General features: G+C 35.7%; 1 protein-coding gene across 1 annotated transcript in view; it reads left to right on the top strand.

The window, feature by feature from the left end:
- LOC145687975 (UBX domain-containing protein 7) overlaps positions 1–24,126 on the top strand; it is a 57,110-nt gene that overhangs the window by 2,401 nt on the left and 30,583 nt on the right. Inside the window, exons 2-5 of the mRNA XM_081761596.1 lie at positions 4,484–4,750; positions 10,698–10,816; positions 18,541–18,687; positions 23,526–23,729. Coding sequence (XP_081617722.1) covers positions 4,484–4,750; positions 10,698–10,816; positions 18,541–18,687; positions 23,526–23,729 — 737 coding nt within the window. The remainder of the gene's footprint in view (positions 1–4,483; positions 4,751–10,697; positions 10,817–18,540; positions 18,688–23,525; positions 23,730–24,126) is intronic.

The following is a 24,126-nucleotide window of genomic DNA, read 5'->3' as shown; positions in this document are numbered from 1 at the left end:
TTTTAACTTTGTTTTACTCCTTAATTAGTGACTCTACACTGATGACGATTATTACCTATTCTGTTACTCTCATGTTGACATTTCACTTTATTCTGTTCATTTCCCTGTAAATTTTGTGCTTCGGGGCCGCACTCTGCCGCAGTTATCCCATTATTCTTCATGGAGTATTTTAAATCATGATTTTCAATTGAATAAACAAAGCGAAATTCATAGTTTTTGAATGGCTGCGTCTAGGCTGTACAAACCCTGAAGTATGTATATAATTGTTAAATACAAAAGCATAAAACCGACATTGTTACCTTTAACGGCGTGAACTAACTTTGTTTCCCTCATTCTCTCTTACGCAGTTACGCATCATCGCTGACGCGCCTGTACCCTACGGGGACACCTCCGTGTCAGAGCGGCCCACCTGCTTCGCCCTTTTGTGTCTGGGAGCATTCGTACCTTTTAGTGACAAACCAACACTGGTTGGTCCGTGCTTTTAAGACTGGTTTTAGAGTATTTGTCCCCACAAATGTCATAACTTTTAAGTCCTCCTAAAGTGAATGTGTTGCTATGAGTGCAATTCTCTCTCTCCCCCCCCCCCCCCCCAATAAGAAACAATTTATAACTAATAGTCCATGTGAAGAGGGAAGTCATAATTCATGAATTCAGGTATGGTTGTCTTAAGTGGGGTAGCACCAAATCGTGAAAATTTTACATTTTATACAATTAATGTCTAACCTGACCTAAAGTAACCTGCCTCTACTTTGAAAACTGTGTGAATCTTACATTTTATGCAGTCAATGTTTGAGCGTCGTGTGTAACATAATAGCCAGATTGTCACTGGGCTGTATAAATGCAGCAGATTGTCACTGTGCACATTAGTACTGAATGTTAACAGCATAAGAAAATACGGGTTAACTTTACAATGCCCGCTCTAACTGGTATACTCACTTAGAAACGAGAAATTACACTATTTAATCTTATGAAACTGGGTCAATATTCCCCTAACCTTAAGCTAACCCTCCCTACCCCAACTCTACTTATCCGTATCTTACTCTACTGTACTATACCCTTTTATAGCGGTCCTACTTATCGATGCGCAGCTGGAGTGTGTATTGTGAAGTTTACCAGACATTTTATTTTATTTTTTTTTCCTTTTCTTTTAAGCAACAGAATTAAACATTGAATAACAAGGGAGAAAATGAATTTGGAATTTACGTAATGTTTTACAGAACAACTGCAGACCTTTGCAAAATGTTTTGCTTGGTCTACATGAGATTACGTACGTGTACATACAAAGGGCAAGTGTAGAGGGTAACATAACTGGATAAGTATCTTTCCTATTTTTTTATTTTTGATAAAACTTTTCCACTTGATGGCCCTGTCTTGCAAACTCGTCTTCTATTAGCGAGTTTTCATTTCAGAAGGTACAAGCAAAGCTAAGGACCTCTTCAACGTTACCACGTATAAATTAGGTTCAAGTTTTAATAAAATAGTGGGTGAATTTAAGAATATGCACCTCCATTTCAGGGCACAGGAACCAAGAATCCAGATAACGCCTGCTTCAATGCCTCTTCCCCCTAACTATCTATTACTCCCTTGCTTTGACTCGATTAAGCCTTCAATTTCCCGTTGAGTTACGAAGCAAATCTTCTGGTGATAGAGCACAAGGTTTTAAGTTATTAATTTTGCAGAGAAATATTTATTCAAATGTGAACTTCATCTATGCCTAATACAATAGGAGGTCACTAATATAGAAGTTCATGTGACAGTTTCTGCGAAAAAAAACTCGTTTCCAGTGGTCGCAATGAACGGTACCGTACACAATCATCTGTACCGTATGGTGGTGGTAATGTTATGTCGCCCGATGCAATTGTTCTGAAATGAAGTGATGAAAGAATTTTTAAATATTTCTTGTGGGGTCTGTAAACTGTACGGAGTTCTCGGAATTCATGAGCTGTGATAAGAGTTGGGATGATTCATGGTATTATGTCGCAATTCAAGTATTGTTCGATTTTTTTTTTTTTTTTTTTTTTTTTTCGTTGCTTGCAGCATGAATCAACACTACATCCTGATTATATAATCAAAAGTGATAGGCTACGTGCTAAAATCAACTTCTTCACTTTTCTATTGTGGACTTTGTATTGCTTGAACAGTTTTAATATACAAGGATATTCAGTGAATTAGATGAAAACCATTGGTAAACATGAATGTTGAATCTAATGTATACTGAAATTTTCGAATTTGAGAGAACACATTATGGAGTAAACCACAGGCTAAAATTTGGAACGTGTCACCCCATTGTGCAAGAGTTTACATGTATAATGCTAGGCTTTTATACGTCCGGTACAGATTAGTATGTTTCCCTTAAATCAACGAATGAGCGTAGGACAATAGGTAGTGTTTTCATGTGGTATGTAAGGTGCAAAGTGATTGCGAACACTTGTGGTATGGTGTCACTCGTAACTTGTGAACTACATGGCTTTTGTAGATAAATATCATTAATTTTAAGTGCTGATTATGATTTAACGTTTTGAAACAAATGAAAACGAAATAAAAAGCAAAGAACTGGGTAGGCCGACAGCGAGTGACATCCGAAGTTTCGAAGCAGCGTACCTTTATTTGTTTATTTATTCCAGCAGTGTTACACACTATCGCTAATGCACTCACTGTTACAAACACATATGAACATAAGTTATCTTCCATTTGCCCCAGATCGGAAACTGGATTAGATCTAAACTAACTTCTTGCGAAATGGTATAGATTATAAGCAAAGTACACTAAATACCGAGAGGTAAAAATGGCTGGGCTGTATGCCTATTGTGATTCTTTTTTTTGAATCTTGCAAACTTGAGAACTAACGATTAGGTAAGAAAACTACCTTTTTGTTTCCGACCTAATGTCGTGGTTATTAGTTAATTCAGTATGAACTTTGCAGTTTCCTTTTCAGTATGAAAAGGAGTAGAACATAAGCATACAGGCACGGCAGTAGTAGCAGGACATGCAGTTTTGGTTATCTGCTACATTTTTGAAAGTATGGAAATGGTACATTTAGAAGTAAATACATAAAATGTAAGATGGAAATTGAGGTAAAAATAGTTGATAATAAGTACATTAGAAATATGGGTACTGTAGGTATGTTAGGTGAGGTATGGATTGTTTTCATAAATACAGAAATTCATATTTAAAAAAATGTAATTATGAGAATTTCGATAATCTTACAAATTGTTGACTGGAATCGCACATTTGAATAATATTTATGTGTATCTGTTAGATTTAAAATACGTACATTAAGTTATTGTGAGTGAATAGTAAAGGCAGTGAAATAGTTGTTGAGGTAAACGCCATTAATATGTTAACATATTAGTAATATGTCCTTTTTCTTGGACAGAGGGTTGGGTTTAGGTCATTCAAATAGACAATTGTTATGAGGAAAGTAAATGTATCTTATTCAATATACTGTCAGAAGTATTTTTTTCTTCTCTTCGTAAGTTTGTGAAGACGAACTCATGTGGCGAAATGTTATATTTCGCGCGGAGATTCCTTCATAAGAAAGGATTATTTCAGTAATGTATATATGTCTGTTAGTTTTTAAGAAGTTTGAATTGCCAAAACTTTTTTTTTATATTTATTCTGTCCGTGTGTCCGTCCGTCCGGGAGACAATCAATTTTAGTCGTTATGTAGAGGGTCAAAAGTTAGGAATCGAGTTCGTTGGAAAGGTGGCATTGAAACCGGAAGTAGGAGAAATCAACCACTTCCGGTTTTAACGTTGATCGCTATAAAGTAAATGTGGTAACAGATAGCGAGAACTGGTTTTGTGCAATCAGTTAAGCATCCCAAGAACATATTCCATCTGTCGTGTGTTTAACTTCCAACTAAAACTGGAAATGATAGAAATTACTACTACTTCGTGTTTTGAGTATTCATTGAGAAAATGTCACGCCATATCCGTATATGCATCCATGTATCTTTTAAAGGCCATGTTCATGCAACTTATGTAGGAAATTTAATACTTGTCTTCACATCTCAGTTGTTCAACTATGTTCTATCTGTGAGTAAGGATACAGACATTTTCAAATAGAGATAAATCGCCAGAATGTTTTGAACAAGATTGTACTTGACTTGAGATTCGATTTATGGGTTACCAGTAATGAATTTCAATTCCCGACTACTCTTTTATTATATGCTGTATGCTAACCCTGGAATCCAATTTGGCACCTAATTGGACTCTTCACAATCATGTCTCTCTTAATTTTTTTTTTCTTTCATCCTGTTCCTTCCCCTCCTTATTTAATATAACGTTGAGCGAAAGACTTCGGTCTATAAGGTTTCTGACATCTCAGAAGGCGAGCGGAAGTCACTTATAATGTATCTTCTTTAGTATTGCTTGTTATAATATTTCACTTTTTCCCAGGGAAGTAATTTGTGTACCAGCCACCCCGCTTCTAGATTCTTTTGTTCTAGTTTTCTGTATATAGCTATAAACTTTTGTTACAGGTGCAAATGAAGACATAGCGAAATCGTTGTTAGAGGCATGCCATGGAGATATTCAGTCGGCTATTAACATTCACATGGAGGGAAATGAATCCGTTCCACAAGAAGATAACTCGACGACTCAAGGTGAAGAATATGTAAGATCACCCATACCAGCGCAACGTGATATACTAGTAGACCCGTACATGACATTCACACCGATTCCGCAGTCAAGGCGACGTGGCCGAAATAGTGTCTTCAACCCATTTAGGGATTTTCAAGTTGAAATACGTAAGTACCTGAAAGTTTTGCTAAAGATCTTGGAAAAACGTTGTAGAGATATGTTTTATGTAGTTGCATGACCAGGTGATGGGAAATTGACAGTAACAGCTTATATTAGATCTACAGAAATGTGATGAAGGAAACTATCTTCTTTGCAAACAAAGTAATAAACCTAAAAATTATACAGCCTATTTTAGAATTCAGTAACTTGTTAAATTTGTTAAGAATTCCAGAGTGAATTAAAACATACGAGTGTAGTCTTCAATAACTTAAATAATGCCCTTTGTAATCTTAAGAAAATAACATTTTTGCTTTGCTGTGCAGATTTTATGGAAAATATTGACGGCTTGATAGGAAAGTAGTTTTTGGCTTAGAATCACGTCTTAAAACGTAAATCTTAACACACGAAACAGTGAAACGTGGATTACTTCAACAGCTTGAAGTTCCCTAGAATATGATGGGAAATTAGGTGAATTCAGGATTTAATGAAGGAAAAGTACAGGAGTGCATGAAGTTACATGCTTATACATTTTTTCCCTCCATTTGAAGTGGCCTATTCCATGATCTTACATGATTTCTTTATGTAAGCCTTTTCTTTGCTCACTATTGCAAGATTGTAGATGTAGTCACATTTCAACTTAACAACAGTAATTATGAATAGAATTTTACTGTATTTATAAGCTTGTTACTTAGGGCATCTAATGACATAACGCATTTGTATCTCAAACGATGTTGTACTATTGATATTGTAAGTCAAGCGATAGGAAGAAGAGTAAACGAAACAGTGAACGTGGTTTTTCAGTGACACACTATAGGATGCTTTCTGAGTTTTCAAGTTATTTTGTCCTGGAACGCCCTGATGCGTTCTAATGTTAGTATTGTATTATTATGTTTTGTTTTTATTGGTAATTAAAAGATTGTAACATGTTCCGAAATTTCTGTTAGAAACAGCCAACTTTCACTAATGAGAGTGCAGCCATGTTCAAATAATTGCCTTCTTTCTTTTTTGTAATTATATCCATATGCAATCGCTTAATTATGGAAGTATAGTGTGTCCAGAAAACAGTGAACTCATTTGTTTGTTTGCTACTAGAATACCGTATTTTCTTCAGAAGATACTATAGATATACGTACAGATAGAAAACTGCGTGAAAACATCGGTCATGTGGCCACCATTTATATCACTTCAGTAACAAATTTGAGAAAACATACTTTCCATAACTATAATTCCAGATTTTTATGTTAGATATCGCTAATTGCCATTCGTATATTTTCTTTGACATCAGTGAATGTTCTTGATTTACATTTTTCGGAATCTCCAGACTAAGAAATTAGGAACTATATCTAGCGATCTCAGAGGCCAGCACACGTTGCCTGTTTCGAACTTTCACGTGATTTGGACATGTTCATTGAAGTAGTTATGCTTTGCTTTGCAGTGTCATAGATTATTTAGCCTTGTTGCAACTAATTTTTTCTAAGTGCCAACAGTGCTCGGAGAAACGTCTCCAACATCACCCAGTCACAGCCATTGCTTCGTTTTTTTTTTTTTTTTTTTTTTTTTTAAGAATGAGACAAGCACGATGAGCCATAATCACTACTACTCAGTTATAATTGATTTTCAGTAGGTCCTTTCATAGATTTGTCTTAGCTAACCATGTGCCCAAATTGAGTTTTGTTTGCCAAATCACTCGGGTAAAATTTGGCCTCCGTACGCATTAGTTATCTATCATAAAACATTTTGAAGACGATTGAAAAGTGTGTTTTTTCCAGTTGGTTTTGAAGTGGAAGTGGTAGCCGAATGTCGAGTGTTACTTTTAATATGTTACCACCTAATTCTTAGAAGAATATCCGATATATAGCGTGAGGAGATTTGTTAATTAACAAAAGAAAGGAGGTTACTGCTTTTTAGGCACCTGTGCCAGATACATAATAATATTATGCATAATTAATATACTGTACTAGTATTTAGTTTTAATATTTTACCGTACATGTCCTTGAAACGGGTTTTGTTCGAAAATTTACAGTTTTCTCTGTGGTTCCATTTTGAAATTGCCACTATCTTTCTAAGGTAAAATTATGTCCACCCGTTTTTTTTTTTAACCATACGCTATTTATTAGGTAGAAATTAGGTCAGAAAGAGGAGGTTAAACTAAGATGACAGTTACCAGACCGTTGGTGCTTGTCGGTGAAGATTGTGCTTTTTTTCAACTCCAAATATGAGTATTGTGTACTAAAATTTCACACAGTTGTGACGGTACATTTTCCAAATGCTTCGGCTTAATCTTTATTCCTTCCTATGTAGAAAATTATGCGCGTGCGACATGTAATAAAGTCGCACTCACAACTGATATTAAAAGTTCGCATTTATAAATAGATTTATTAAGTGAGATACTGAATCAGAAAATTATTGTGTGGTTTAGTCAAATCAGTCTACCAAACAAGTGTCCCTAATTTTTTTTTTTTTTTTTCATTCATTCATTCATTTATTGTGCATATTTTAGCAGAAAGGGAAATTAGGTCCTAAACACTGTAGTGTAGGCAGTAGTCAGTTGTTCTCGCAAAGTACAGGTTGTCCGAGAAGTCCTCGCACCTCCTAGGTTTAAGGATCATTGAGAAACATATCAAGATAAGTTTAGTGTGGTATTGTGTTAACACTGCTTTCATAGTCAGACAGCACTGTCTGCTATCTCTGCGTTCAAGATCACGTGGAGCATTCCAGTTGTTTAACCATGGCTGACGTAAGTGGTTGCAGTTAAACAATTGAGAAACGTTTACTCTTATGTATCTGGGTGCACGAACGAACACACATGGCAAATAATGACGCAGATAATGACCGCGTTTAGAGATCGCTTTGGCAAGGACCCACATCCTAAAGCAACCTTGCCTGATTGGGAGAAACATGCGCTTTCTTCAGGGTGTGTCTTAAGACAGGCCGCGTAGTGGAATTAAGAAGACATGTGAGGAAACATGTGCTGCCGTCGCACGGCCAATTGCGATGTCTCCAACAGAGCAGTTGAAGTGAATATAGTGCGTTCAGCTATCCATGTCTACATTAAAAAATATTTGTATATGAAAACATTTAAACCGCTGTTGGTGAATGTTGCAGCCTACCGTGCTTGATACAATTTCCAAATGTCGAGTCTCGCTCACGAGAGTTAATTTCAGATGAATATGCTATATATATATATATATATATACAGAGAAATGTGGTCTTCTGGTCTTAGGAAAAATCCTCATGTGAAAGGGTTGGAGCAAAACCGGCCTCATGTTATATGGACCGAAATGACATCACGAAACTCGTACGGAGCCTATTTTCTGAGTAATGTGTGAATGAATATTCCTACTTACATATGTTGTAGATGTGAGTAATACCTCAACTGAATATATATATATATATAATAGATAGATAGATAGATCGTGTGTGGGTACAGCAGGACGGGGCTCCAGTCCATTTTCTTTTCCAGGTGCTTTATTTCCTTAATGATCAATTTCCGGTTGTGGTTCTCCAACATTCTATTTCCATTTAAATGATCCGTACGAAGCATGGACCTTACAACACCGGATAACTCATTATGAGGAATAGTCGAGTTGCATGCCTCTTATCGTCGCTACAAAACAGATGAAAAAGTGTAGAGTCAAACGATAAGTCTATCTCCTACGCAATATGTCAAGGAAGGCATGGAGACGGATACATCTGTGTGTATACAACACGATTGAGCACATATACAGATCCATTGGATACAGGTACTGAATAAATAGACTAAAATTATACTGATATCGGACAAATCTAGGAGTACGGGGACTTCTCGGACATCCTATAGAGGTTTTAAATATGAATACTGGTGTCTTCAACCATCATAGAGGCTTTTTCTATGAGTTTCGTCAGTCATAGCAAGTAGGTGTGAGAATAGCTTTTTAAGTATGCTTAATGAATTGGTTCCTCTGCATCCCATCCTTCGAATAACATAAAAGTCGAGGGACAAAACCCTGCAGAAATCGATATATTAATGTGTTGAGAAGATAGTCCCATAAATGGAAATTGATGTATGCTCTACTAAATTAATGCTGAAGCGAGCGTGCTAAACGAATGGTTAGCGTTCTCGCTTTTCCATTAAGAGGCCTCGGCTTTGAATCCTGCTTATCGGCTATCCTTATTTTCCCCAGAATTTTTCTCAGTCTAGTTGAATGCTGCGATGATGTCTTCAAGATATATGCCCTGGCCGATTTCCTTCTCATGTTTACAGTGCAAAATGGCTTCTCAGATATATTTGGAACTAATCTTTCGATTGAATGAGTAATATGCTCACGATTTCAATATTAATACATGATGTGTTAGAAACTAAACTGTTACATTAATCTAATGGCAGTATAGAAGAGGGTATGGAAATCGTGTATAAAAATGAAGAGTCTAGTTTAGAATTTCGGCCAGTTACATAAAAAGAGTAATAATAGTTAGGTTATTTTTGAGATTTATGAAGAACATTGTTAGAGTAGTAGGTAGTGATAGAGTACACATCTTTGGTGCATGGGATCTCTGGTTAGATCCCAGTCTACGCCAAGTGAACTTTGTGGCCGTGTGTGTAGGTCTTCTTGGGGTTCGGATTCCAAGTTAATCAGTCGGTCCAGGTCTCATATGGCCTCGGTGCTGAAAGGGACGCTAACTTAAAATCCGCATCCAGTCTTCCCGTGGATCTTGATACAGTATTCTTTCCACAGATGCATTATTTCCGTAGTTTATTCCTCTAAAAAGTACCATTAGGAGTCCGGGAGAGGCCCTAAAAGGAGTGCTCTACGAGGATACGTTGAAATGTTTAGTATAATTCTGATTTGATTGATTCTTATATTCTTATCAACCATTTTTGCCTAGCTTTTCAGATGTATTATGTCACCTGATTAGGAACAATGCGTACGTAACACCGAAAGTATATTTATGAGCATATTTTAAAAATATTTTGTTAACTCTGTAGAGAGTTGTGTGATTTTTACTAGCGAAAGAATTCTGTAATTCCATTATTAGTTCTGAATATATAGAGTATGCCTCAGTCAGTTTAAAGGTAAAATCTTAAATTATTATTAATATATTTAAGAAATGCAGACAATAGCTAATTTGTCTAAGTGACTAACTTTTCCTATAGGTGAATTCTTAGTTCACTTACAGCAAACTAGGTGAAATGTCCGTTTTCCACACGAGAAGGATAAGATGTTTGGAATAAGATATTTCAAGGTGAAGAAATGAGAGAAGTAAATAAATATGGAAGAGGAACACCTTCGACGTTTTTCTTGTCACTATGAGTGCAGTAATTAAATAGCAACTAGCAACACCTTCGGTGTTGTCTCTCTCAATATGAGTGAAATAAATAAATACTGAATTCCCCTGTCAGTTTCCGGACCAGTTGCCACATCTCTTCTTGACTAAACCTGGACTGAAATGCCATCGGGACTGTTACTTAACAGCTTAGTGACCTCGAAAATTATGGATTCGACACTAATATTGGTCATTTTTGATTATTTTTACATGCCAATTCCTTCCCACCTCCTTGCGGTTGTGTCACTCTCACGATATTTTTCCAGATTGTAAGTCATATGCGTATGTCAACTTGTTTCTAGAAGTGGAGTTACATACCGAGTTTTGTCTTCCTACCATAAAAAATTCGTGAGATATTCTAGCTTTTACATAAATATTAAATCCTCTTTTCCTTCGAAACCCTTTCATTCATACTAGGGTCTTTTCGATAAAATTACTTTAACGTATGCCAAGTCAACGGTGTGGATTTGTATACCAGGCAAACATATAAATAAACATTCATTTCTATGTATAATGTTAGTAGCTTGATCATGTAAAAACCTAAATTTTGAATAATAGATGTTCAGTACTTTCACCATTTTTAAAATATAATGTAATAATAGCTAATTTCTATCGTTATTTCCGTAAAATTTAAAGATTGACTTATTTCAGGGAGACAAGAAGAATTCTTCAGCAGAGGCCAAAATATATCGGACCGCTCCCATGTTAGGACCCTGGAAGATCTGTTTCGTCCACCAATTGACATAATGTTCCATGGCACATTTTTACGAGTAAGATCAATTATAGTCACAAAGTATTTGCTATTTTATAAATCTTCTTTATATAGAGTTGTGTCTTTCAAATATACAGGGTGTTACAAAAATTTGTCACGATATTTTGGGAATGGATTGCTCACATCAAAATAAGAAAAAAAAAAGTTCATATGGGCCTGTGGTCGGAAGTACATAGTTTCGTAGTTATAGGGTGCCATATTCGGCTAGCTTCACTAGTTCATAGTTCACTTCGGCTAGCTTCACTAGTTCATAGTTCACTTCGGCTAGCTTCACTAGTTCATAGTTCACTTCGGCTAGCTTCACTAGTTCATAGTTCACTTCGGCTAGCTTCACTAGTTCATAGTTCACTTCGGCTAGCTTCACTAGTTCATAGTTCACTTCGGCTAGCTTCACTAGTTCATAGTTCACTTCGGCTAGCTTCACTAGTTCATAGTTCACTTCGGCTAGCTTCACTAGTTCATAGTTCACTTCGGCTAGCTTCACTAGTTCATAGTTCACTTCGGCTAGCTTCACTAGTTCATAGTTCACTTCGGCTAGCTTCACTAGTTCATAGTTCACTTCGGCTAGCTTCACTAGTTCATAGTTCACTTCGGCTAGCTTTTAGCTAAGTGCTTCCATATATCCAAATCATTAGTAGCCGTATTTCCGGGTTCGGTTCCCAGTGAGAGAACAGACTCAGGATAATGGGATTGGTTGGTTAGTTAGAGTGGACTTTAGAGTCCCTTTCAGCATCGAGACTATATGAGACATGGACGTACAGCTTAACGTGGGACCCGAACTACGTGCACTTCTGTCGGGAATCGAACCTGGGTCTTCCGCGCTGTAAACTTTGCACTAATTGTATAGCCATGTGGAAGCTCATCATTATGGGAGTTACCTGAATTAATAAGTAGTGAATTTCGGTTTAGAAAGCAAATATGTTCTGACAACTCATCACCAATTGAACGTGCGCGTTTGATCATAGCTGTGTGGACTGTATCACCAGGGAGTTCAGGTCAATTTATCTTAGCGACAGTTTTTTTTTTTTTCTTTTTATCAATATAAACAGTTTTTCGATTAGAATTAATTTTGCTGTTTCCGTAATACTTACTTTATTGCTGGTGGTCTTTCTTAAGTTCCGAACATTTTAAATGGAAGCGACCAGATCAAATTTACGTGCTTCCACTACAAAAGAATTCATTGTCCTCAGTAGCAGCTTTCGATTGCTCGTATTAAAAGATATGGTAAATTCGTTTTCAGAAAACAAATTTAAAACCAAACGCAGAAACTCCTGTTCTTGTGACGCTTTTCACAAGTTCATTACTCAATACGTTATTCCTTACTTCCTGTACCGTGTTTGGTACTTTTAACGTTAGGTTTCAAAGAACAAAACATATATCTTATGTTGAAATGGGATTGGTTCTTTAATATGTGGGTATCTAGTATTGACTATATGTAAAAAAAAAAAAATAGAGAAAACAACCGAAATATTGTAAAACCAAATCCCCCTGGTATTGTAGATTCAATGAAATTCAAAGTGAAAAAGTGAACGTGGTTAAACATCAAATCACCCGTCGTAAGTGTTCATTAATGTAGAGAGACGCTTTCTTTTCTAAGCGCAAGAGTTGTTAAAGCACAGACCATGTAGTCAGAACCCAACCCCAACCTGAAGAATGTAAACGTTTGTCGGGTTAGAGGAGAGGAAGGACTAGATTGCAGAGTTCGCTGCTGTAAATCTTTTTTTTTTAATGGGTTAAACAAAAAATTAAATTTAAAACCAAAAATGCCGTGAATTGTCTAAACTTCATGGTGACGTTTCCATATGTCTCAAACAATCTAAAAGATCTTTTCTTGTCCATTACAAAGCGAGGGAACATGAATTTAAATGATATATTGAAATTAAAAGTATTTCTACATATTTATATGAATGAATGGTTCAGAACCAGAGTGAAATGATGATTCATAATCTTTATTCACTTCTTTTATTATTAATATGCAATTTAAATTAAGTCGCTGTGTTCGTGTCTCTAAATTAGATCTTCTGTACTTTGTACTGTTTTGAAATTGTCCATTTATTTTAATAATGTGTATAGCTGTGTACAGTAATTTCATTTCTGCAGTTGTAAATTTTTTTGTCCGTCTGAAGTGCCTCTTAAAATATCCATATATATGCAAGATCAATACAAGGTGTTTCTATTAAGGATCTTCGTGGATGAATCGGAATACTCGTCGCCTTGGTAATCAAGGGGTCCGGGATTTGAGTCCAGGTGGAGAGCAGTTTCTCTCGGGTGCAAACGAAGTAGTTGTTCTGATCCCACCTTAAGCTGTAGGTCCCGTACTTCATAACCTCTGCTGTTGTATAATAACGTTAAAGGGAAACAATATATCCATGTGTAACATTTATATATAAAGCAAATTATTTAAAAAAAAAAACGGAAAATAAAAAAAAAGGAAAAAGGAAAACAAAAGGAAAAAAATAACTATTTGAAACATGGTTTTTGCCAACAGTGGTTGGCTCACAGAAAGTAAGCCGGTAATCCGCTTTCTGATTCGGTTTGAGTTTAGTATCTCTTTTGAGAACCGGGATTACATGAGACGGGGACCTACAGCTTAATGTAGGATGAGAACCATATTGAGCTTCCACCGGAATTGCACCACGTCAAAGGCATAAATGGTAATCTTTTAACAGCGAGCGGGCGACCACAAACCTAGTTATTTTTTCATTTGTTTAAATTAGTTGCGGTTATTATGTATAATTTGTATGATTTTCCTTACACATATCCCCTGTAACAGCGTAGTGGTTCAAAGGTCCTGGTCCAGTTCCTAGTTCAGTCCTACATTTCTGACGATTTGAATTGTTATTGAATTCTTCCGTATAAGAAAATTAGGTTGCGTCTTCCCATTTTCTCGTATAATATCAGGTTCAATCGTCATAGTGTTCATTAATACAGACAATGGCTTCCCAAGAACGACAATAGTTGTAGTACACTCCATGTAATCTTAAAATGTATGCACCGATCTCAAGAGTAAATTGTATGTGACTGTTCAGTGAGCGGATTTTTTAGCACAGTTACTAGCACGCCGTAGCAGTATGGAGTGAAAAAGTGTGACATCACGTCCTTCTCGTTGCCATGGTAATCGAAATTTTATTTTCTCAACAACGTGACTACGACTGTGCTACCCGTACTACTCGTTTAAGAACCTTAATACAAAGCGAAAATACTGATGTATTTATTTCCAGATTCAAACATTAGATTTATTATTATTATTTTATTTTACTTTGAATGAATGGGACTGAAAAATTATAGGAAAACTAGTAAGATAATTATTATGTTAAATATGTTATCGAACGATTTGATAAGCATTTGAAGTGTAATGAGTTCACATGCCTTGTGAAATGTTTACTCTGATGTACATTTTGGGACGGCAATGAGTCTTCACAACTCATCTAGTTTGTCCTCAGATATTAGACGTGGAAGACTTGGAGTTGAGTTGAGTTGAATGTCAGTTTAGCGTCCCTTTCAGCAGCGAGGCTATGTGAGACGTGGACGTTCTGATTAACGTGAAATCCGAACCACATGAGCTCCCGCTGGGAATTGAACCCGGGTCTCCCGCGCTAGTGGAAGACTTGAAGTTAGCAGTGCGGGTATCATAGGCAGTATTACAAATGTGAACAGAATTTCTGTCTAAGTTGTTTATTATATACTAGCAGCGTTCACCCCGCTTCGCTGCGGTCACCCCGGAACGCAATAAACTTTGTTACTTAGATAATTTTTACTTTTTCGCTTTCAAGTGATATGATAAAAACCATAGAAGATTGCAGTAAATGTTAACATTATATCGCCTGTCATTTATGTTAACCCGCCCCGCTTCGCTGCGGTCACCCCGGAACGCAATAAACTTTGTTACTTAGATAATTTTTACTTTTTCGCTTTCAAATTGCAGTAAATGTTAACATTATAGCGCCTGTCATTTATGTTAACCCGCCGAGTGACACGGTCATGCGGGTTGCATATAAATACGTTTATTTTTATACCTATGATGAACTAACAAAGGATTTGTACGTTATGGACACTTGAATGGTCAATTATCTCAAGACACTGGTAATTAAAAATTAAAGTGATATGATAAAAACCATCTAGGGTCCAAATCCTAATAACCCCCCAAAAATGAAAGAAATTGGTTCAGCCTTATTAGCGTGATGAGCTAACAAAGGATTTGTGCGTTCTCTTTTATATAATAGTTTTTTGTAAGTTCATAGAGAAAGTAAGGAAATATCCAGTACATATCCACTGATCAGAAGTTGGTCCAGACTAAAAACTCCGAACAGACACATGGCTACAATTGTGCAATATTATTGTAATGGAAGGGCGTCGCAAGATGAGCATAAGAACGTAAATGAACCAATAGAATAAACATTATTCTGAAAATAGGTATCCGGTATATGTTCCCTTTAAATATTTATATATTTTCCTTGTGCCGACAGCTCATTATTCTATACGTTAGAGAGTTCATATTGTGGATAATTGCTTCTCCTTACGGTGGTTTACATGGTAATGACCCGTGATTTTATGGCTACAATTTCTCCTTTATTACTCTGCTTAGAAATGATGTGTGTGTAGAATTAAGTTCCTTAAATGTTACACCTTTTTTGTGAAATGCTAGGTACTTGTTTATCTTTCTCCTGTTTATCTGGACTTTACAAAATATCTTTCGCTTCATGCGTTTGTGTATAAAAAAGAACATGTCGATCACTATGGTAACGGAGAGGAAGTGGTGACATTGCTATTTTAGTCTTCGCGGAGACATGGGATCTACTTCCGGCTCAGCTTCACTCATTTTCACTTTGAATTTTCGTCGTCATTTAGTTCCGTAACAAGCTAAATATGTTGGTTCGTCGGTCTCGAAATGAAATGAAATCTTTTAAGTTTTACGTCCCACACTTACGCCGGTTAGGCTAAAGGAGACGGTGATGATCAGAAATGAATGAAAAGATGGAATGAATAAAGTGGAAGGAAACGGGAGAACTCCGAGGAAACCCACGTAGACAGTGTTTGTCCAGCACAATACTCACTTGGCGCGAGCAAGCTGTGATCGAACCAGGGACCCCATGCACCAGAAGTGAACGCTCTACCACTGAGCCACCGCAGCCCCTGCTCCGTTTGGAGTTCAGCGTCCCGTTCAATACTGGGGCTATATGAAACGTGTGCCTACAGCCTACCGTTGGGTCCAGTCCAGATGAGATCTCACCGTGAATCGAATTTGGATATCCGGCGCGCAAGTCGCTTGCGCTAATCATATGGTCATAAGGGGGTTCAAGTTGAACATCTGATTACCAAAACATTAATAATATAAGTGTAAATTATGATACTCACGAATGCCATATATATTTGTTGATGTCAGATTAATGACTTTGGAATCTACTGTTTGTTTATACAAGAAAAAAAAAGTATACATTTGACGATGAGACTAGTTTCTTCATCCTTAACATGCTTCTTGTAAATCTTGTAGTCCCTGATTTTTAATTCCCAATGGAAACTTATTCTCCCTTATACACTTATGAGTACACACAGTATCACCATGCTGAAGAGAGGAATAATCCTGCTGTCCATCAAAACAAGATAGTTTGCAATTATATTAAATATGACTATACATGTATGATAGTTCGAAGTAATGCAAGTATTTTGTTTCCATTCATGTCACGGAAATGTTCCTCGAATTTAGAATGTTGCTCATGACATTTTAAAACTTCATGTTTTTTCGTTATGGTTGCTGTTTATCCCGATAGAATTGAAGGAATTTACAAACTTAAAAATATCGTTAACCCAAGAAGTACCGGGGGGGTGGCCGCACGTTCAGATTTTCAATTTTTCTACAGGATAAAATGATTCTTAAGAGCTCTTGACATTTCACATTGCTGGTTTGAATCTAACGTTCACTTTTGGTAGTTTTATATTTATTTTATTTATATAATACTAATAAATAATTAATTTCGTACGAGCTGATTTGACCCCTTCTTGTTACTAAGAGTAATCCATGTTTGTTTTCGATTCAAATCTTTTCAGTTTTCCTTTTAGTTTATAACCTACATTTTTTTTAAAGTGTTAATTCTGTCTCTTATCACTGAAGCTTAGAAAAGAATTTTCTAATATTAGTGATATTAGTTTCGTCCTTCTTGAATAGTCATATCGTTGCATGAGAACCACAGAAACGTAACTCCAAAAGTGCAATTTTCTTTGGACATAATTTCGAAAGCGCCACTTCGTGTAAATGGAACGGAACACCATCTATTCTCCTTGTCGATCATCTGTTGTAATGTAACTCAGTTACCATCTTATTAAAAACACGTTTCTAAGAAAATAATATTTTTGTCCTCTCGCCTGTTAACCTATGAAAATGGAGTTACGTTCCTCTCGTTCTCATGTGACGATATGAGATATATGAATGATGTACGATAAATGTAAAGTAGAACTACTTCGAAGCTTTCTGTTATTGGTTTAATTTAATTTAAATTCAATTGATGTAGTATAACAATAACTTCCTCTCCACCATGATAATCCACGTAGCAAATTGGGATTTGGTACTTCTGCAGTTAAGGAAATAGAACTTTCAATTTTTAGTTTAAGTTACAGAAAACTATTCCTTAATAAATAACATGCAACATTTTAGATATAAAAAACCCGGATTCGATTTCCGGCGGAAGCTCTTGTGATTTGGACCCCACATTGAGCTGTATGCAGGTCCACGTCTCATATAGCCTTGGTGGTAAATGGAACGCTAAATTCTAATCCAGCCAACTGACTAATGCAACATTCTACCTCCAGGTTGTAATTTCTAATGTATTGAACGATGCTTTTGACCCTGTTCATAGATCTACAGTAGAATGACAATAAGGCTACGATTAAAAATGAAAATTAAAAAGTTAAATTAGGTAATTAAACGATATATTTAAGTAGCTTTTCAACCTATTACGGCCACCAGTCGACTAAAAGCAGGGAATTCGTGTTACTATTCGGTTCAAAATCTCTTGTCGTCGCGAATTCTGTCGAAGAATTTGAAGCTTAAAATATATAAAACGATAATCATGCCTGTTGTTCTGTATGGTTGTGAAACATGGTCGCTTACTCTGAGGGAAGAACATAGACTGAAAGTATTTGAGAACAGGATCCTGAGAAGAATATTCGGACCCAAGAGGAACGAGAATGGGGAATGGCGGAAATTTCATAACGAGGAACTACATAGTTTATACGGTTTACCCAACATTGTTAGGGTCGTGAAGTCTAGGAGGCTTAGGTGGGCAGGTCATGTAGCTAGAATGGAAGAAAGTAGAAACGCTTTCAAAGTCTTGACTGGTAGACCAATAGGAAAACGACCATTAGGAAGACCTAGGCGCAGATGGGAGGACAATATTAAGATGGATCTCGCAGAGATAGGAATACAAAGTAGAAACTGGATGCAATTAGCTAAGGATAGAAGTCAGTGGAGAGCTTTTGTGAACGCGGCACTGAACCTCCGGGTTCCATAGGCCATAGAGTTAGTTTAGTTAGTTATTACGGCCACCAGTATTGGAAGTATAGAACGTCCAGATACTATTAATATTATCATTACTTGGATTAAAATATACAATTAATGTTCTGTATAAGTGTAGGAATATTTATTTTAAGTTATTGTGACCTTTATAATGCCAGAGTCTTACTATTGATGTGATACGTCTCATACAGTATGTTTTACGTATCTTACAGGCCCGGGATTTTGCAACAGCCTCAAAAAAGTGGCTTCTGGTTGATATTCAAAATATTGAAGAATTTGCGTGTCAAGTTTTGAATAGGGATATATGGTCTAATGATGCTGTGAGGACGATTCTTGCTGAGCATTTTGTTCTTTGGCAGGTGATTATATTGAGCTAAGTTAGATGTATGGTACTTTTAATTTTTATCTTATTTATTTCTTATAAATAAATTCGCTTATTACATTGATAAAGTGAAGAATCAACCGATTTTATATGACATTTATCTGTATGTACAATTTAATGATACACAAAGAGTGAACAAATGATCAGGAGCAAACTGGGTAACATAGTGGTTAACCGGAAATCCGGGTTCGAATCGCGATCCAATCATGTATTGTTTCACTCTTTGCATATCATGAATTTGCTCAATATATACTGTCTGTAACTAGTATAATGTAATGTTCATTAATGTTAAATGTAAATGTATCTACTTTTTTAGTTTCGGTGTTTTTTGTATAGCCAAGTACTTGTTGGGTTAAAGGTGATTCAAAATATTGTGATGGATCTAGTGACAATCATAAAAAGTGTCCAACAATATTAGCAAATTTGGTCTTCTAGACCAAGCTGTGGAATTCTACAGTTATTGTGCCTGACAGTGTTTAAATTAAATTGTATTATTAGTACATTCATAAGATGCAAGTCTGATATTCTATAAGCTCAAGCTATATTTTAAAATGTATTTCTGCTCAACATAACAGCTAAGCTTTCTTCTATTTTAAATCTCGCCTTATTTCGGAGTTATGAACTAAAAGTCCGAAATTAGTGGCAAATATTATACATGTATTATTTAAAAAAATTCTTATCCTTGTGTAACCTGTAAATAGTAACAGTTTAGGATGTAGAATATCATAAAATATTATGAGAAATATTTTTTTGTTTTCCTTTTTTTATGTAGTGTAACGATTACTTAAGTAGGGCCACAGTGGCTCAGTGATAGAGCACGAGTACGTTTCGTAGTCGTTTCATGGGCCTTTGTGACGACAAACGGTAAATGCACTGTTTTCTTCCAATGCATGAAAATCTTGGAATTAGTTTGCGAAGGTGTACAGAATAATTCGAAGTATTAGTCTGTACTACTCATTTAAAAATTTTATACTGTTATTGATATATATTAATTATGCAACAATAGGATAAGAAAGAGTAAAAATAAAGGTGTTTAAAATGTCCGATATTCTGTTGTTAAATATTACTGTGTTTTTTGACTGGTAAATTGAAGGGCTCGGTGACAATAGGGTGGTAATGCACACTTTTGTCAAAATTATATTTATCATTTCTTGGCAACAGATAACACTTTCTTTTTTTATTTTCTTTAAACTCATAATAGTGTAGTAAATTGATATTTTTTCCTATTGAGAACTACAAGCAGGTCATTTTGAGCCACAGAAGAATAGTACTAGCACATCCAACAAGGACAACAAATTTTGAGATATCCTGGATTTCGAAACAGAAAGTTAGTTGAGTAATAACAGTGAGGCTTAAACGAAATACATTCATCCGCAATCGAATGACGGTGAAAGTCAAACTGATACAAGATATAACTTATTATATTCGTATTTATAATAATTCTGTTGGTTATCCCCCTCCGTCACCATGCTTATACTAAATCTAGAAGTGACTAGAAGATCTCTTCTGCAATGACAGCAACGAAGTATATATCAAGTTTATCCCAAATTCACTATCACACCACAGTCAAGCCAACACTGCACCACCACACTTCTAGCTTTTGTTCTGGTAAACAAACTGGGACAATCAACCGCTATAATTCGGTATTATCAATTTACTGCCACCAAATGTCTCACCGACTGCGACGTTCCTGGATTATAATCGTTAAACAAATGAAATGCGAGTTCGCCACCGGAAAACAAATAAGTGCGACTGCAACTTATCAACTGAGACGAAACTAAGTTTTTTGCTGAACTTGTAACGTAGATGGGGACAGATTCGTCATTGCAATGAATATTGTTTAAAATTTGTAAAGTTTACATTGTTTCTAATGTCGTCATAAATACAATATGTAATGCATTCATCAAAGGGAATGATAAACCAATATAACATGATAAGACAGACTTTGTTGATTATTGTTGGAACAGCATCACCTACAGAAGAAAACAAATGCTCAAAGACTTTATATAGCATTGTGAATATAGCTATAGTGACAATTAAAGCACTAATTTTGTTAAATTTAAGCTGATTGCACAACCTCTAAATATTGATCTATTGATTTGAAATTTTGCATATATTATTTATTTGGAAGGGAGAACAAATTTAGGGGGTGCCACGATAAAATTTCAAACTTTCGAAATTTTGGACCACCCTAATGTTAAGTATGCAGATTGTTTTTTTTAATCGTGCAGTCATCATTATTTCTTAATAATTAGTTTCCTGATTGCGAGAAAGAAAATTGCCCTTTATTGATTTTAGCAATTTTTTTGTTACAAGTGTACACTGCATTTTTCTTAACATTTAATACATTTGTTCCTTATATTTTTCGCTAGTTATCTATATATATAAAAGAGAACGCACAAAATCCTTTGTCCGCTCATCACGCTAATACGGCTGAACCGATTTCTTTCATTTTTGGGGGGTTGTTAGGATTTGGACCCTAGATGGTTTTTATCATATCACTTTAATTTTCAATTACCAGTGTCTTGAGATAATTGACCAATCAGGTGTCAATACGTACAAAAAATCCTTTGTCCGCTCATCACGCTAATACGGCTGAACCGATTTCTTTCATTTTTGGGGGGTTGTTAGGATGTGGACCCTAGATGGTTTTTATCATATCACTTTAATTTTCAATTACCAGTGTCTTGAGATAATTGACCAATCAGGTGTCAATACGTACAAAAAATCCTTTGTTATTAGTTCATCATAGGTATAAAAATAAACGTATTTATATGCAACCCGCATGACCCTGTGACTCGGCGGGTTAACATAACTGACAGGCGCTATAAATCACTTGAAAGCGAAAAAGTAAAAATTATCTAAGTAACAAAGTTTATTGCGTTCCGGGATGACCGCAGCGAAGCGGGGCGGGTTGGGGTGACCGCAGCGAAGCGGGGCGGGTTAACATAAATGACAGGCGATATAATGTTAACATTAGTGCAATCTTCTATGGTTTTTATCATATCACTTGAAAGCGAAAAAGTAAAAATTATCTAAGTAACAAAGTTTATTGCGTTCCGGGGTGACCGCAGCGAAGCGGGGTGAACGCTGCTAGTTATTAATAGAATTAATGATTTCTTTGTGAAAATTTGACTAAATCCAAACCTCAGCTTTGATTGCCATAAAATCGGGAACCAGAGGTTTGCGCAAGAGAATATTAGAACGTGCTTAGCCAGGCAAAGTCAATTTTCATGCCAAGTTTGGTCAGATCGAATGAGTTCTGTAGATTGCGTACGATATATCCTGTAGTTAAAATTGATTTTCTTGAAACAGAAATCAAATGAAGAGTAGAAGGAAGGGCTACAATTATAATATAGAAAGCTCTAAAATACAGAATGTCCGTTATATAGAATGTAGTAAAAGATGATTCTTCACTCAGGTGGTAAAGAGAACTTTTGAACTAGTTAATAATTCCTCGTTATATCTCTATGCAAATTGTTGAAATAAATTTTGACAATTGTAAACCAATTTTTTATAAACATCGGCCAAGAAAGAAAATCACGTAGCCAGGAAAAATTCAATTCTTTCTAATGTTAAAGTTGTTGATGGCGACACATTGTTTTTCTAAATTACCTTTCTCCAAATTCAATCGAGGATTCTTGGTTCTAATATAGTACGATTCTTACATGTTTCTTTCCACACACTACAAGATTGCATATGTAAAACTTTTACATTTTTAATCACATACTGTATTGTGTTCAAGTGTTTTGCTGATCCTGAGACCGCAGAATTACTTTATATATATATATATATATATATAACATCTTTGACATGGAATACCGAAATACTACTTACGAATTTGCATCAACGGAACATGTGATATTTCAACCCTGACTGGCAGGAAACCAGTATGCTGAACATGCTGCCGTAGTTATTTTTAATAAACCTGATTTGTAAATAGATGTTTGTGCATAAATTTGCTTTCTGATTCTTATTATTGGTTTGGTACTAATATCTCTTAGTGCACAGAATTTCAATAAATGATAGGACCTAAAACGACAGTACAAAACAAGACAAGGACACTTCTTACGCTCAGAAATTTGACAAAAACGAGAGCGATTATCGTCATATTTATGTTATTGATTTAATAACTGGACCCATTAGGTGCGTAAAATATTTTTCATTATATTTACAATATTCGTCGATTGCACACTTTCACTTACTATGATGAAGTTACTACAGGAAGAAAAATAAACGAAAGTCAAATTGTACCGTAAAGTCAATCATGTGCTTGACTTTATAATTGCTAGACTTACAAAAAGCAGCGTATCATTAATAACACAGCTTGAGTGCTTAAGCACATTAGAGAGTATGGTACAGTACAAAATCTGTAAAGTTAAGGCACTGATTTTATAACTCCTTCATAACTAAACACTGGACACACAAAATTATAAAATATAACTGAAGAAAGAAAGAAAAAAAAATGCTTGTAATTTTCTTCAAAACTATCCTTGTGAGTGTTAACACTTCACTGACCCGAGCCTTTAAATATTCACCTTTCAATATTGTACAGCAGGTAAACGTAATCCGACTTGCTGTACTTGTACAGCAGACAAATTATTTTGTGTAAAAGAAAGTATTATGAACATTTTAATGAGAGTATATATCAAAGTGTCAGTATAATTTAAGCTTTGTCATATGGTGTGAAAATGTGGAGTACAAGTTTCTCTTGTGTAAGCAAACATAATGTAAATTATTAAATGTATCATTATATAGTTATTATTTATAAACGAATCTCAACACTACTAATCATTTTGACCATATATCTTGTAGGTAGTATCAACAAGCCCAGAAGGGCAAAAATATATGACGTTTTATAATGTTCGTCAGTGGCCGTATATTGCTGTGATTGATCCAAGAACGGGAGAAAATATGAAAGTGTGGAATAAGGTTGATGCGTCTACCTTTTGTGAAGTTCTTCTCTCCTTTTTGTCAGAGAATCAGTATGTGGAAAGTCCCAACAAACGTGCCAAGATGGTAAGTATTTGATTATAACTAAAATTATACCTCTTTAGTATTTATTGCTGCTGTGAGTCACGTGTGGTAATCCTAATAAAGTAGAAGCTATTATTATATTAACGAAAGGAGGAGGATTTTTAACACACTAAATCCAGGTGTGAATTTAATGATACCCAAATAGTGGAAAAGTGCGTGACTGGACCGAGATTCGAAACCGGGTTCTTCGTCGTACCGTGCCGATGCGTTAATCACTACGCAACTTAGTCTGGATAGCGTAGTGTTTAACACATCGGCATGGTACGCCGAAGATCTCGGTCCAGTCGCATTTGTTTTCACTCTGTGTATCATTAGAACCCATTACTTTTTTTTTTTTTTTTTTTTTTTTCGTAAGTCCTGTTATATTGAATAGAATTTT

This window comes from Thermobia domestica, chromosome 6 (genome assembly GCF_964235325.1).
Source record: "Thermobia domestica chromosome 6, izTheDome1.hap1.1, whole genome shotgun sequence".
Taxonomy (NCBI): domain Eukaryota; kingdom Metazoa; phylum Arthropoda; class Insecta; order Zygentoma; family Lepismatidae; genus Thermobia; species Thermobia domestica.
Note: the sequence above shows the minus strand (reverse complement) of the source record. Positions and strands in the feature narration are given on the sequence as shown.